Below are 16,680 nucleotides of genomic sequence, written 5' to 3'. Positions count from 1 at the left end.
CACACTTAAAAAACTAGTGATGGTGACAATTGCGGTCAGCGGCTTGAGTCAGATTTCTACTAAGGAATTCAAAATAAAATATGATAAATATAAAAAAAAAATTAAGAAAATTTAATATCTACAATAATATATTTAAAAACATTTTGACTTTGCATATATTATACAATTAAATAATTAAAATTGGACAAGTAAAAAGTCAAATTGGACAAAATAATAATAAGACATAAATTCAATTATATACTCTCTTCGTCTACTTTTAATTATCATGATTTCCTTTTCTAGAGTCAAACTATAAGAATTTTGACCAACATTTTATGATGTATTTTTTCATTTTATTGATATGAAAAAAATTACAATTTAAAGTACTTTTCGTATAGTTTTTGAATATCTAAATTTTTTATTCAAAATATCCAATTAATGTAATCTAATTTAACTTTAAAAATTAGTCAAATTGACTTTCGAAAAACTCAATATGATAGTTAAAAGTGGACTGAGGGGAGTATTAAATTTCTACAATGTATGTATAAAACGTTTAGGAGTAATTTAATGATGGTAAATTCAATAATAATCTCTTGGGCTTCTTAACCAACCTTGGTTGTAGCAATTAAGAGTCATATTAATATTTTCAAGTTATAGCAGTAGATTTAAAATTTTAAGTTATAACATTAAAAATTTCAGGTTCTAACAAATTATAAAAAAAAATGTTTTTAATAATTGGAAAAAGTTGTTTAAAAATAAATAAAAAAATAAAAGAAAAAAAAAAAAAAAAGGGAATTGATGGTAAAAAGGTAAAAAAATTGAAATTGTGGTGTTAATTTAATTTGAATTTAGTGTAGATAATTAATAATTGGCACGAAATAAGGGATCCAAACTAATTAAGATTATTTAGTATCCTTAATTCACTCAAATTAGTTAAAATAAAATAAAAATCAGATTTTATCTCTTTTTTTTTCAACGTTTCTCTCTCTTCATTGTTTCTTCATTGTTCTGCCAGAAAAAATTTCCATATAACGAGTAATTGAAGTTTTTTTTTTTATATTTGAAAAAATTTGATTTTGTTGTGATGGACAACAACGTATCAATATTAATTAAACATGGTGGAAGATGAGATCCTTTAGGTTAGTATTTATTATTGTTTATTGTTTGTTTTTAAATTACAGTGAAATGATAAAAAAAAATGATAAAACTGTAAATTAAATGTATATTTTTGAATGAATTTGATAGAATAAATGGAAAGAAATTTGTATGAAAGTGTGTTCAGTAATCTATTAAAAAAGTTATTTAGAATTTTGACGAATTGTATGAAAAGTGATTTAAGTTGATAATGAATTTGATAGAATAAATGAATTGAAATTTGTATGAAAGTGTGTTCAGTAATCTGTAAAAAAAGTTATTTGGAAGTTTGACAAATTATTTGACAAGTGTTTTAAGTTGGTATTAAATTTGTAATTTTAGTGTTTATATTAGTTTTGTCATTTCTGTATAAAATTGTTTGATAGTGAAGTATTTGGTACGAGCGAAATGTATATATTTAGAATGAATGATGATTGTTGTATGAAATGTGTATTAAGTGAGTTTGAAATGTGTATTTAGTGAGTATGAAAAGTGTTTTGTAATGTACTGTCTGAATGATATTTGTATGAAAAAATAAAGACAAGTGAATATAATTTTGTTGTTATTATAATGATTTTTATATATGAACCTATACCTTGCGAGAGTCCAAAGAGAACGGTAGGAAGACCACAACTTGAACGCTGGAAGGGGTTTGCTAAGTGAAATTCAAAAGGTCTAAAGTTACTTGCAGTAGATGTCATCAAGTTGGCCACAACAGGAAGACATGTTCAAATTATCCTATGCAAAACTAATGACTATTTATTTTGTTGGTTATATTAATGTTTTGTTTTGATGTGAAACATAATTGGTTTGAAGTGCATTATAGCTTGGTGTTTAATATATTGTTCATTCTTTATACACTGTTCATTCAGTAATCATACATAATGCATACTGTTACAAATAAAATTTATTCTAGTTTAAAGATATTGTATATATTAGTGATAATTATAAGAAGGTAATTATGGAGTTCATTTGGTATCTCGAGTATTTAATGTAAGTTATCATGAATATTAATTTGGTTTCCAACTGGTGTCATATTATAAATAAATTATAACAAACTGCATGCCAATTGTATTCATGTTTCATTCCAACTCTAGCTTAAGTTATGGTCATACACATATTAATCAAATTTAATTCAGTTTTCATTCTAACAACATGTGTAGAATAGAAAATAATCAAATGTGAAAACACAATTCATAACATTTGTATATAAAAATCATATCACGATTCATACACTATCCAAGATTTAATATTAAAGTCATAGTCATATACATATAAATTAGATTTCATACACGTTTCATCCAATGAGTGTACAACTTAGAAACACATTGATACTTTAAAATAGTGTATCCGAAATGTACGAAGTCTGTATAATACTGGTTACACTACGTATATAAAAGATTGAAAGTTTCGAAGATCTCACCTGAAAGAGCAGTCACTCGCTCTAGGTCGACCCCGTTGAAAAAATTTCTCGCCTCCTTTTCTTTCTTCTTTCTTTTGCAGATTATTTACTACCCTAACTATTTACAGACTAATTATAAAAGTGTAAAAGTGACCCACTATTAATTTTAATGCTATCTTCTATAACCACCAACTAAGTATATTATTAAAACTACCCCACTAATTTCATAATTGTAGTTATGAATAGTCCAAAATATCCATTTAGAATCTATCGGAAAGTATTTTTTGAAATGAAAAGCTCTAGTACTCAAAACGACCAAATGGGTCATTACAGTGTGACATTTTTAGAAAAAATCACTAGTTTGACAATTGATATCATTTTCATACCAATTTAATCACTCATACCATATGAAGATTCAAAAGAAAATTAGACAAATGTGAAAACACAATTCATAACATTTGTATATAAAAATCATATCACAATTCATACAATACCCAACCCCTTATATTAAAATCATAGCCATATACGTATAAATCAATTTTCATACACGTTTCATCCAATGAGTTTACTACTTAGAAACACAATGATACTTAAATAGTGAATACAATTTGTATGAAGTCTGTATAATACCAGTGTTCTGAAATTATAATAGCCAAATATTAATTCATGTGTAGATGGTATCTGAACAGAAGATAACATATGGTATTATATATCATCAAAAACTTAAATAGAAAAAAATTATTCAAAAGTTAAACAGAAAAAAATTATCCAAAAGTTAAAAAAAATTATATGTAATTCTTAAAAAGTAGAAGCTGCAATGAAGTATTTCAAATTTCTTGTCGGTGGTCTTGGTGTAGGATAATTGGTGATATCTGGAACATGTTCTTTTGCTATGCGAGGTCCACCAAATTTGCTAGCAACCGTACCAGTAGTGATTGCGCCATCCTCATTCTTTGTTTTTCCATAGTGCCACAGGATTGTGGCATACCTTTCACGATGGTATTTTGCATAGATTTCAACAGCTCCCATGTCAAAAACACCATTGCTGATAATTCATATGTTTATACACAATTAAGATGCAATAACATTAATGTTAATACATAATTCATACCATTTTATAGTCAAATCCATAAACATTTTTTTCATAATTCATACAAAATACATCACCCAAATTTTATAGTCAAATACATAAATATTTTTTTCAGATTTGGAACAAATTTCACACAAACAATTGTTTTGAAAACAATAATAAGAATAATGTGATATAAAAAAATAACTATTTTGAGTAATGTGAAAATAAATTAAATAAAGTACTTACCCTTACAATTTTTTGGGGGGTTTTTGTATTTTGGTAATTCCGATTCCTTCTTCTTTGTTTTTCTTCTTGTAGATGGTTTTGATGTTTGAGCAACTTCAACATTTGTTGATTTTTTTGTTTTTTTTTTGTTTGACTAACAAAATCCGAATCGGAATCGGAATCGGAATCAGAATCAGGAGGGGTTTCAACAAGTGTCTTCCCCTTCCTCTTCTTCCCCTTTTGATTTGCCGGAATCACACTTTCCTTCGCTTCATTATTTTTATCTTTTTGATTCTTCGATCGAGAGGAACCACCGGTCGCCGGAATTTCAACAGTTTTAGGCGGGGGTGTTTGGGATAATATATTGAACGATGGAGCATGAACATCATCAATTGAAGTTCCATCAAATCTGGGACTCTTTCGAGGAGTTTCAATGGATTTCTTAAACATGATGAGGAATAATCGTGGGGGAGAGGGGTGGACTATTTTGAAGTTAGACTTGATGAGAAACAATGGTGAAAGTGGGATAGTGGGTTGTGGCATCTAGGAGTGAATAAGCGTGGGGGAGGGGGGTGGGATTGACGAATGGGGATGGTAACGGTAAACAAAACGTGTATGGAGAAAATCCCTAAAATTGGGTAATTGAAAATTTTAGTTCTAAAAAAAGGAAGTGAAATCAAATTAATTACCTATTATTAATTAATAATAATAACCTTTAAATAGATTAATAATTTATTAAATAAATATAATTTGATTTTTAAATAAAATTAAATTTAATTGATATGTCATAACCTGCAAATAATCCGTTATAAGCAAGAATTTTTTAAAAGTAGATTTAAAACCCGTAATATTTACTCTTAAATGTGTATATGGGGTGATTTTTTTCCATGTTTAATTCATCTACTTCATAATTAATAGGGATAAAACGGTAAACTCACTATGTTAATCATTATTTTTGGACAAGTAATTAGGGACATAGGGTATTTATATTAGGAAAAATCCTTTTGGCCAGAATTTGGCTAGAATGGAATTTACCTATGTTATTTTACCTTTTAAAACAGTTTTATCCTTTTAACTTTAATACCTTTTAACTAAAAAATGGAAAAAAGATCAGTTTATTTTAAAATAAAAAAGATATTATAATTTTTTTAAATTTCTAATCAAATTATGACCAAATTTTCTGGCCATTTAGTATTACCCTTTATATTAAAGAAAATTGGGGGTAAATTCAATGATAATCTTTTGTACTTTTTAACAAAACTTATTAGTTGCAAGAATTAAGGGTCTCTATTAAAATTAATAGTGATTTTTGTTATAAATTGAGTCCGGGTAGAATTTATGGAGATTGGTTTGTCTCTTGTGTATTATTTTTGTAGTTTCTTGTTCTTCGTGTATCACTTGTGTTTTTTGTGCTTCAAATATCGCTTTATTTTGTTTTCATATTATTCATTTGTCTGTATGTTTGTATTGCTCTTCTTTCCTTATTATTTCGTTGTTGATACTATTCTTATTTTTGTCTTTCCTTTTTCTGAATTCTTGGCTATGCTTTATTTTTAAGGCAAGGGTCTATCAAAAGCAACCACTCGTAGAGATAAAGTGTGCACACACTTTACCCTCCTTAGACCCTACTTGTTGAATTTTTTTTTTCTTTTATTTGCTTTTTATTCAAATTTTTGTTTGATGTGTTTTCCTGCTTAATTAGTACTCCTATGTCACTACAACAAAAATAACTTTTAGTAGCAATAATAAAGAGTGATAATGCCATTACCGGCACTCAGGGGAGGAGCTACAGTCATCCAAGGGTGGTCAGCTGAACACCCTTCGCCGGAAAATTACACCGTATAGAGAGGGAAAATTCTGAGTTTAAGGGATAAATAGTTAATATTGAACAACCTTGACATAAAATCTTCTGTGGCACAATGGTCATGTGTGTTCATTACCACCCGAGGTGCGCTGGTTCGAATCCCACAGAGCGCACAACATTTTTGTTTTTATTTTGAGAGCACAACACAACCTCACACACCATTATTATGTTCCTCAAGTTTCTTAATTATTAATATTACAATTTTAATAATATTGAGAGCACAACACAACCTCACACACCATTATTATGTTCCTCAAGTTTCTTAATTATTAATATTACAATTTTAATAATATTGAGAGCACAACACAACCTCACACACCATTATTATGTCGTCAAGTTTCTTACATATATGAATACATTATTATAATTTTGAATATTCAGATATCATGTATTTCTAATTTTTATCTAGGATATAATGCACTTTCGAATGGTGAAAACAAAAAAGCCAACATTTTACCTTAAAAAATTTGTGTTTATATATGTTAACAACTTTAAACCCAAAAGCTAAAATCAATACATGCGTTTTATCTTTATTTTTTAAGATTTTTATTTTTCTACTGGTGTGATTTATATTTCGTAAAGCTAGACGCATTTATTCTATCAATATTTCACTTTAAAAACAATAATTATATATTTTTATCATATAAAATCAATGCATCAAAAAGAAAGAAAAAACTCGATTGTTTATATTTGATATTGACAAATGTTGAGATCGTTCATGGTAGAATCCCTAGGTTAATCAAATAACATTCAACTCACTAATTAAAAAATAATACTTGAACACCCTTGCTGAAATTTCTGGCTCCGCCACTGCCGACACTAGTTAATTGTCATTGGATCCAATATCACTATACATTAAAGACATTTACAAAAAGTACTAAATGCCACTAAAAATACATATTTAATTGCAATTAAACTGTTGCTGCTAAAAATCTTTTTGGTGTAGTATGTTTTGAATAAATTGGTGAAGATCATTCCACCTGCAGAGAAATTTTATTAGAAATTTGTGATTAGTTGTCTTTGTGTTGTTTTCAAACTTGTTAGCTCGGTACATTCTATAATTTTCCACAAGACTTTTCACATTAAGTTAATGAGGGAAACTCCATCAATATTCCACCAAAGTCTTTAAGCCTATTTCCACAAATCATTTAGGCATAATACATAAGCACGACCCTTAACTTGACTTCAACTGATAACTATGTCTTCCAACTTTGGGAATGAACGAATAAGCACTTAAATTTGTATAAGATTGAACAAGTAGACACATGTATCCTATGTGGCATAAATCATTATACATGTAGGATGCCACGCAGGACACAAAATTGTCATGTAAGGTGCCATGTAGGACGAATGTGTCTAATTGTTCAATTTTTTATAAATTTAAATGTCTACTTGTGCATACCAGAAGTCAAAGGTCATAGTTATCAGTTAAAGTCAAGTTAAGAGTTGTCTGTAACGACTGGTTTGCACGTTATTCTTTAGGTATAATTTGTCACTGAACGATACTATGTCTTTAGGCATTCAATATACATCTTAACAGAAATGTATTAGCAGTGAAACAGAGTAACAACAACAACAACAAACGCAGGGTATGAGGAGGGTCGTGTGTACCTCGAGAAGGTAGCCAGAGAGGTTGTTTCCATAGACCCTCGACTCAAGATAAAGGTGTACTGATCAAATTAAGAAGATAAAATAAAGTGATGCACAAGCAAAGAAAACTGTTTTTATAACTTCAATTCAGTGGTCCAAGCAAATGCGAAAAATAATTCAGAGGTATCTAACAGATGCAAATAACAAAGAGAAATTCAGACAAAGTAAAAGAACAAAATATCAAATGCATATTGATGAGATTTTTCAAACATTAAGTCCGTTGTCTCTAAGCTCTCTTCTTTGGCCTTCTATTTTCGTGAGGCACGATGGCATCAAAAAATTCCACAAACCATTTTGGTTTACGATATTTAAACATGAGACTCCACATGGTAGTTCCAACAACTAGTCCAAAACTGTAGCCTATGACTACGGATTCCCAAGTAAATCCACTTAAGAAATATGACTCATCTTCATCTTCTTCGGACTCCATTGGTTGAGGAACATGCGATGAATCACTTGTTCCACATTTCTTCGATAAAGGGAGACCACATAAATCAAGGTTGCCACCATACGAGTCATTTCCAAATGTGTTGAATTGTTGACCGTGAGGAATTGGTCCAATAAGAAGATTTTGAGAGAGGTTTAAGAATGCCAGAAAGTTCATTCTTGTCAATTCCTGTGGAATCTTTCCAGTGAGCCGATTCCAAGAGAGATCTAAAGCTTCAAGCGTATTCAATTGCCCTAATTCCATTGGAATATCACCTTTGAGATTGTTACGGGATAAATTGAGTAGCCAAAGTGCGTTGAGATTCTTTAGTGTTTTCGGAATGACACCTTCAAAATGGTTGCTTGAGAGATGTATGGCTGTCATAATTGTGTTGATTCTTTCTAGCTCGATTTCCTGGCCTTTGATCACCAATCTCACCGAGACCTCATACATTATGTAAAATGACTTCTCAGATGGTTTCATGTACTTGATCTCTCTTGTGTCTTCGCCATCTAATTTGATCATTGCCTTGAAGTTTCCAAAAACTTTTGCAGGAAGTGAGCCAGTGAATTAATTACAAGAAAGATCGAAAATTCGCAACTTGGGAAAGCAAAACTTAGTCTTACAAGTACTTATAGGTCCATGAAACTTGTTCGACTTTAATATAAGGACTTGTAGCTCCTGAAGAGTTCCTAACCAAGCTGGAACCGTGTCATTTATAGCATTGTTCCCCACATCAAGGACTTCTAAACTATGACATTTGAGTAACGACACAGGGACATGTCCTTCAAATCGATTACTATTTACAACAATGGTAGTCAATGAAGTGCTACCCGCACAAAAGGATGGTAGAGTCCCAGTGAAATTGTTCCTTCTTATGTCCAACACGGTTAGATTAGCCATGCTACCCAAGCAACTTGGAACCGAGTCATTGAAATAGTTGTGTGATAAATCCAGAAGGCTAAGGATGTTCATGTTACAAATGGATGAAGGTAGTGGACCATGAACAAATTAAATTTAAGATCAAGATACTCTAGATTATGGTAATGATTTTGTGGTAGGCAGCCTGCCAATAAATTATACGAAAGATTTAGGAACTGCAATGAGTCCCACCTCATGCCGCTAAACCAGTTAGGGATTTGACCATGAATCTTGTTGTTAGAAATATCCAAGACCCAAAGTGTCTTTACATTTCTCAAGAAGTGTGGAAAATCCTTCAGTTCACAAGATGATAACTGCAAAACTTTTAGGCTACGAAAGGTGATGTTTATTCCCTCATCACCGGTGATGTTATTTGATGAAATATCAAGGTTAGAAAGGTTTGTTAGATTCGCAAGTTATTGAGGAAAAGAACCACCGAATTGATTATGGCTTAAATGCAGTTCTTCTAATGTTGGGTTTGTTTTGAGCTCATCGGCTAGTCCACTAAATCTATTATGACCGACCCACAATGTATATAGCAAAGGGAGGCTAAACACCCAAGATGGTATCGTACAATTCAGTGAGTTGTTAGACAAATCCAAAAAGTTTAGCTTTTGAAGCATGCTTGCGTTGCTAGGTAGTGGACCAGATAAGGAATTACTCGACAAGTATAAGTGTTGAAGACGTGTCAAGGTTACAATTGTAGAAGGAAATGAACCGATGAAGCTGTTATCAGAAAGATCTAAACTTGTGAGCTGCTTCAGCTTAGAGATTGTGGAAGGAATAGGGCCGGTGAAATTATTATCACTAAAATCCAACTACCTAATTTGTGTTAGGTTGCCAACGGAATCAGGAATTGAACCCGAGAATTGACATCCATAGAGGTTCAAGATATTCAAGAAACTCAAGGTGCCAATTGAATCAGGAAACTCACCGGAGATACCTGTGTTTGCAATACTTAACTCCAACAGAGTGTTGCTCGGGTGGAGCGTTGGAAAAACTCCTTTGAGAAAATGATTGTCACTCAATTTGAGCGTTTCCAAGTTTGGCAGAAGGAAAAAGCTCTCTGTGAGAACACCTCACAGATTAGTATCTACAAGATCCATGTACCTTAAGGAAGAAGACATTTTCATAGGTATCGATGATGAGATGTTGACAGGAGAGAGAGATAGTACCTCTAGATTTGTCAAGTTCTGAAGCACTGTTTCAAATGTTCTCTGATCAAGTTGTAATCCATAACCAGAAAGTTCAAGCGACACCAAATTAGAAAGGTATGATATTTCTCTTGGGATTTTACCATAAAAGGAAGAGTCAGAAAGGTTGAGATGCCTCAAATTCGTCAATCGGCCAATGCCATTTGGGATGGAAGAAGGATAAAAGTCATTGTAAGCAAGATTTAGTGTCTGAAGACAATGAAGTTAGAAAAGGCTGCTATTGGGATGAATACTTCCACCAAACAGGATGCAACTAAGTTCCAACCCGATAACATGACCTGTTAACATGTCACACGTGACTCCATCCCAAGTGCAACAATCCCTACTATCACACCCCAAATCCGGATGTGATGGCACATGTCCAATTCCCACCGGACACGTCAGCCTAACCCAACCACAACGATAGAGAAGTAGAAATACGAGAATAAAAGATAATAAATAAGTGGAAGACTTTAATTAAGACTCAACACTACCCAGAATTTGGTTGTCACATGTACAAACCTCTAAATACAGAATTCGAATAAAAATATACAAGTCTCAGAGTATAGTTCTCGAATAGAACAAAACTGAAAGTAAAGATAACTCAAGGGCACGTCTGGATTGAACTGCTACCTCTCGAGTATGTCCCGAAGCTCAATCTGCTAAAGAAACTACTAAGCCGAATCTGAGAGAGAGCTGTCAACCTACACAAATGTGTAGAAGCAAGGGTGAGTACCGAAAACCATAGGTACTCGCAAGTAACTCTAAACTAAGCAAAACTAGCAGCTACAAACAACTCCTTTCAATCCCAACCGAACCACCGAAACTTCAATCTAGCAGCAAACCAACCAACCTATACTAAACAGATCATATTCAACAGCCAGAACCAACAATATATCCTCATCAACCTCAGATCAACAAATAAGAGCAAGTAGATCAAATTCCATATAAGAAGGGTAAACCGATACAATCCACACATCACAGACAAAGATAAGGCAAATGCGATGCAAAATGCAATAATGATGTCATGTAGTCGTGATGCATGTCTGTCATACGATACACATCTGTTGACGTAATCCGTCCGCGCTGAATACTCAAATCAGAACCCATGGGGGCCACACATGGACCATGTATCACCGCCGGAACCAGATCCCATCGGCATCCAAATCGCTAGCCGGAGCTAGTCCATCTCATATATCTCTAGCTGGAGCTAGTCCATCTCATATATCTCTAGCTGGAGCTAGTCTCAACTGTGTCTCATATCCATCCATCCTCATATCAGTGTCTCAGAACTCATGCAACAGATAGTTCACACATGGGATGAATAATGAATATGCACATGTCATCAATCACAATCATATCACGATCACATCATAGTATTACACATCATCTGTCTCAATCACAACCATATCATAGTATTACACATCACCTGTCTTAATCACAACCATATCATAGTATTACACATCACCTGTCTCAATCACAACCATATCACGACCACATTATAGTATTACACATCATCTGTCTCAACATCAATGTCTGTATCAATCATAGCCTACTCATGCTCTTCTATCCCCTCAATATCAGTTATCACATGACTTATTCAACAAATTCAAGTCACATATAACACATTTAGCTCGTTTTATTCCCTATCTTTCAGTTACAACAATTTCAATCAACAAATAAAAACCATCCTCAATCCCCATTACTCCCCAACATAATTAGGAAAATAGTCATGCGTAGTCTAAGAGTTTTACAAAGTTTGGAAGCCACTTGCCTTAAAACGAACTCCAAAAGTTACTTGACTTGAGCCTTTCCTTTCCGAGTATAATCCGGATCACGATAATCTATTCAAATAATTATTCACAATCACAATTTGAGTCCAATGACACAAAAATCAAGAAATTTAGGGGAAAAGGGCAAAACGGTCCAAAAGTCTCATACCGAAAAATGATACCCAAATCTGGAAATTTTTGATGTAAAATGATCCTTAAAGTATTTGGAAGCTAATGGTGAAAACCAATTTGAAAACGGAGTTGAAATCAATTCACAAACTCAATTTGAAGGAAAATCCACGTTCTTGAAGAAGCCTAAAATATTTGGATCCGAAACCCCGACTCGAAAATGAAATATCTCTTGAAAAACATCTTACCCATGCTTAGATAAGTTCAAATATGAAATTTCATCAAAAACAGAGTTAAGATTGACCTTGAAATTCTTAATTTATCAAACTTTAACTTTACCGGAAAAGTTCAAATTGTACGCGGTTAATATGATGAAAATAATCAATGAATCAATAATTTTATGTTAAAATCAGTTTACCCATAACATAAGGATCGTAAATATACCTTTTTCATCAAAAAGGGAGTCCAAATCGATAAAACCCCAATTTTTCCCAAGAGATTTACGAATAGGAAAAAAAACCAGATAAAGAAATTATGAGAAAATGTCGAATTGAACATTGAATACTAACCCTCATATTAATTCAAGAAGAAACCCATAAGAATCACTCCATTCCGATCTCTAGAACTCCCGATATGCTCAAAATACCAAATGAACACAGTCTAAGATTTTTATAACAGTACATGGCTGTTATGCACCAGAAAAACAGCAGTTAATCTTTCACTAAAAAGGCCGTAATTTCCTCATACGATAGTGAAATGACCCGATTCTTTTTTTGTAAATGTCTTAAATAATGATACGGACCTGCTCGTTCAATCAGAGCTCAATTTCATGCTTGTTGCCCAGTCAAATATCATTTCTACTCGGTAAACAATTATTTCTTATTTGCGATAAAAGTCCAATCTCGGGTTAGCGAAAATGCACCCAAAATTTGCAGATAAGTCCTATAATTCATGCTCAAAATTTCAGAACTTTCGGAATAATTTTTTGACCTTTAAAACTAATAATGAACCCTTTAGTTGCCATAATTTGCTAAAATAGTGTCAAAGCATCCAAGAAGCTTAAAAGCTCACCCAAAACTCATTTGGCACTTTCCGAACACAAACCAAATATGCTACTAGCTTGAAAATGACATTTCGGACTCAATGAAATCGTCGGAATTTGAATTCGATGTCTCCTTGACCCGGTATCCGATAAGGCGTCAAGAAACTAACTTTAGGCTCAAAAACTCGAAACGCACTCAGGGCCTCTAAAAATTCAACCAAGACTCATTCTAGACTTAGAATCACCCCCTGAATCCAACGGTGCCCTCGAAATTCCATTTCGAGCACCGGAACCTCATTTGTTGACCAAAGTCAACTCTTGATCAAAATTTCACAATTTTTGCAACATAGGACCTCAATCTTCGTTTTAACTCCAAATTTGACTCAGTAAATTCTCATAGACCCGTTTCGACATTCTAAAACTGCTGGAATCGACGGAAATCCTATTCGAGTCTCGAAACTCCAAATGACTCGAAATAGCACTTTTAACCAAACTTTAACTCTTAAAAACTCAACTTTTCATCAATTTTCCTTCAAACCAACTTCGAAAATACAACAATTAGGACTCGAGGCAACTATTGGGAGGGGTAAAACGGTCATTTTATGAAAATTTCCAAAAATGACCTTTAGGGTCATTACACCTACTCTCATTCCCAGACGACATTTTTGGGAAAGAAACTCTACCACACCACTCTCTAATATAATCTTCGGAGATAATTTTAAAGGATTGCTTGAACTTAAGCAAAGCAAAAGCTTCATTGGGAGAGCAAAGATGAAGTTCAAAGGAAGAAGAAAAACATCCACTTATTAGCAACACAAAACAGAGAAATGAATAAAGGAAAAAGAGACACCCCATTTTAAATTTTTTTTTGGTATTCACCAAATAGCAGGATGTTTTCTTCTTACGAATCAATCATCATTGTTCATATCTACTAGTCTCGGAGCACGCACATTGCACGTGTAGCCCTGTTTGACACTTTACTTCTATTTTTTAATTATTAAGCAACTTATTATTGACTCAACTACCTATTTCAATTCCTTTATCTCAAATAATTTTTTAATTATCTCAAATATGTTTTGAATAACTTGGTGAAGATCATTCCACCTGTTGAGAAATTTTATGAGAAATTTCCAAGTAGTTGTCTCTTGTGCTGTTTTCAAACTTGTTAGGTACATTCTATAATTTTCCACAAGACTTTACATTAAGTTAATGAGGGAAGCTCTATCAATATTTAAAGTCTTTAAACCAATTTCCACAAACACTACAAGGGGAAAAGGACAAATATGATACAATTCAAACATGAAGAAGATATATGGAAAATAACTAAAGTAGTAGACATTTTTAGTTTTTCTACATTATGTAGATGAAGCATCATCATACGTTTTAAGTGTGATTCATCAATTACGAGTGATTACGATAAATGGAGAGTAATGATGAACAATTGAATCAAGTGATTTCAATCATGAACCAAACTCAATATGCTTACTGCTTTTTGCTTTTTGCTGTACTAATGAGCTATGTTGCTCGGACTCTCCTATATAATGATGTAGCACCTGTGTTAGTTCCTTAAAAATGCACTACTTTTGAAGATCCAACACATACCCATTGACATTTTTGAAGAGCCTGCAAATGAGTGCATGGCTGTGTAGATAACTTCTGTCAACTTGAAACAGAAACAGACTAACATAACTTGAATAACCATTGATACTAAAATAACACACACATAATTATGTAGCTATCAAACATATACAAACTACAAATAGAAAATTTAAAAGATAAAAACAAAACCAGAAAATCAAACAAAAAACAAGTTGGCCCTCTCGATCTTCCATTAAGTCTATCGTCTCTGAGTTCTCTTCTTTGGCCTTCTTATTTTGTGGGGTATGATGCCATCCAAACATTCCACTAACCATTTTGGCTTACGATATTTAAACATAAGACTCCACATGACAGTTCCAACAACGAGTCCAAAACTGTAGCCTGTGACTACAAATTCCCAATTCAATCCACTTAAGAAATATGACTCGTCTTCATCTTCTTCGGACTCCAATGGTTGAGGAACATACAATGAATCGCTTGTTCCACATCACTTTGATAAAGGGAGACCACATAAATCAAGGTTGACTCCATACGAGTCATTTCCAAACGTTTTGAATTAACATCACTTTAATATAAGGACGTGCAACTCTGGAAGAGTTCCTAGCCAAGCTGGAAATGTACTATTTATAACATTGTTCCCCACATCAAAGATTTCTAAATAATCACAGTTGAGCAATGACATCGGGACAGGTCCTTCAAATCGATTACCATTCAAGAAAATGGTACTCAATCAAGTGCTCTGCGCACATAATGGTGGAAGACTCCCTGTGAATTTGTTCCTTCTTAAGTCCAACACCCTTAGACTAGCCATGCTTCCCAAGCAACTTGTAATCGAGTTACTGAAGTTGTTGCGTGATAAATCTAGAAATTCAAGCTAGCTCATGTTACAAATGGATGAAGGTAGTGGACCCTGAAAGAAGTTAAATTTAAGATCAAGATACTCTAGATTGTTGTAATGAACTTGTGGTAGCTAGGTGGCTTGTTAATGAATTATGTGAAAGGTTTAGGAACCGCATAATTCATGTTGTCAGAAAGATGTAAGCTCTTGGAGGTTAGAGAAAACGTCGAGCATTTAACCTGAAAAGGAGTTAGATGAAAGATCTAAACTTGTGAGCTGCTTCAATTTAGAGATTGTGAAAGAAATATGACCGGTGAAATTCAAATACCTAATTTGTATATTAGTATATTCAAGATCCACGTACCTTAAGGAGGAAGAAAAATTCATAGGTAATATTGGAGATGAGATGTTGACATCAGGGAGAGAAAGTACAGCAATCTCTACTCGCATTCCATAAGACTGTTTTTGGGAAATTCACAGGTTTTTGTGAAGTTATGAAGTATTGTGTCCAATGTTCTCTAATCAAGTTGTAATCCATCCCATGTACATCAATCTCTACTCGCATTCCATAAGACTGTTTTTGGGAAAGAAGTATCACACGAGTAGTAATCGGAGATTTTTCAGTTTCCGTCTCATCCTCCATATTGAGTTTTTTCAAATGATAGAGAAGATGAAATCAAACTAGGGAGATTCCAATCCAAACACGTACCATTCAATGGCCCCGCAAAAAAAAAATAGAAATGTGAACTTGAGATAAATAGCTCCTACATAAATTTTTCCCAACCACATATACAAAGAACCAACTTTACTGACTTAAAAGACAAAATCACATGTAACACATTACAAAAAATGGTATAGAGGATAGTGTACACATAACAACCAACTGTTCTGTGTTATAGTTGTTCACAACAACTAAATCATACTAACAACATACCGAATGTAATCCACAAGTGAAGTCTGGGGGAGAGTAGTGTGTTCACAAACCTTATTGTAACTGAACTTGTGTAGGTAGAGATGTTATGTCGAATATTACAAATTTGCCATAAGCATTACACTTGGGTACAACAAGGTAATTCACTACAACTAATCAAGTTGCCAAAATTAAATGGGCTTTTAGAAGTTGCAACAAAAAAGAAGCCCAACCCAAGTTTAACAGGAGTAAACCCACCTGTGAGGCCTACAAAAATACCCACAAAAAAATATCTATATATCTATATATAAAGCATTAAAGTTAGATATAGATAAGATGATGTGACATCTTTCTATAACTAATATTTCTATTTTTCTTTTTTCTCCTCTCTTGGATTTTTTTTACTATTTATATTATTTCATGAAAGGTTGAACAAGATGATATGAATATAATTAAAAATATCAAGCAAAATAAATTTAAAAATCATTCCACAAATTAAATCACTACACACGAAAAATCACCA

The 16,680-nt window shown here is 32.9% G+C and overlaps 2 protein-coding genes across 2 annotated transcripts in view; one reads left to right on the top strand and one right to left on the bottom strand.

The window, feature by feature from the left end:
- Nucleotides 1-16,680, top strand: part of LOC125826298 (uncharacterized) — a 445,897-nt gene that overhangs the window by 155,390 nt on the left and 273,827 nt on the right. The window lies entirely within an intron of this gene.
- Nucleotides 7,553-8,656, bottom strand: LOC125828707 (receptor-like protein 9DC3). The gene is made up of 2 exons (XM_049508074.1): nt 8,380-8,656; nt 7,553-8,298 (listed from the first exon to the last, which is right to left on the bottom strand). Exons 1-2 carry the CDS (start codon nt 8,654-8,656, stop codon nt 7,553-7,555), a joined length of 1,023 nt encoding a protein of 340 aa, XP_049364031.1.

The sequence above is a fragment of the Solanum verrucosum genome, unplaced genomic scaffold, assembly GCF_900185275.1.
Source record: "Solanum verrucosum unplaced genomic scaffold, falcon-dt-bn FXZP01001106.1, whole genome shotgun sequence".
Taxonomy (NCBI): Eukaryota; Viridiplantae; Streptophyta; class Magnoliopsida; order Solanales; family Solanaceae; genus Solanum; species Solanum verrucosum.
This window is presented reverse-complemented; position numbering and strand designations above follow the sequence as displayed.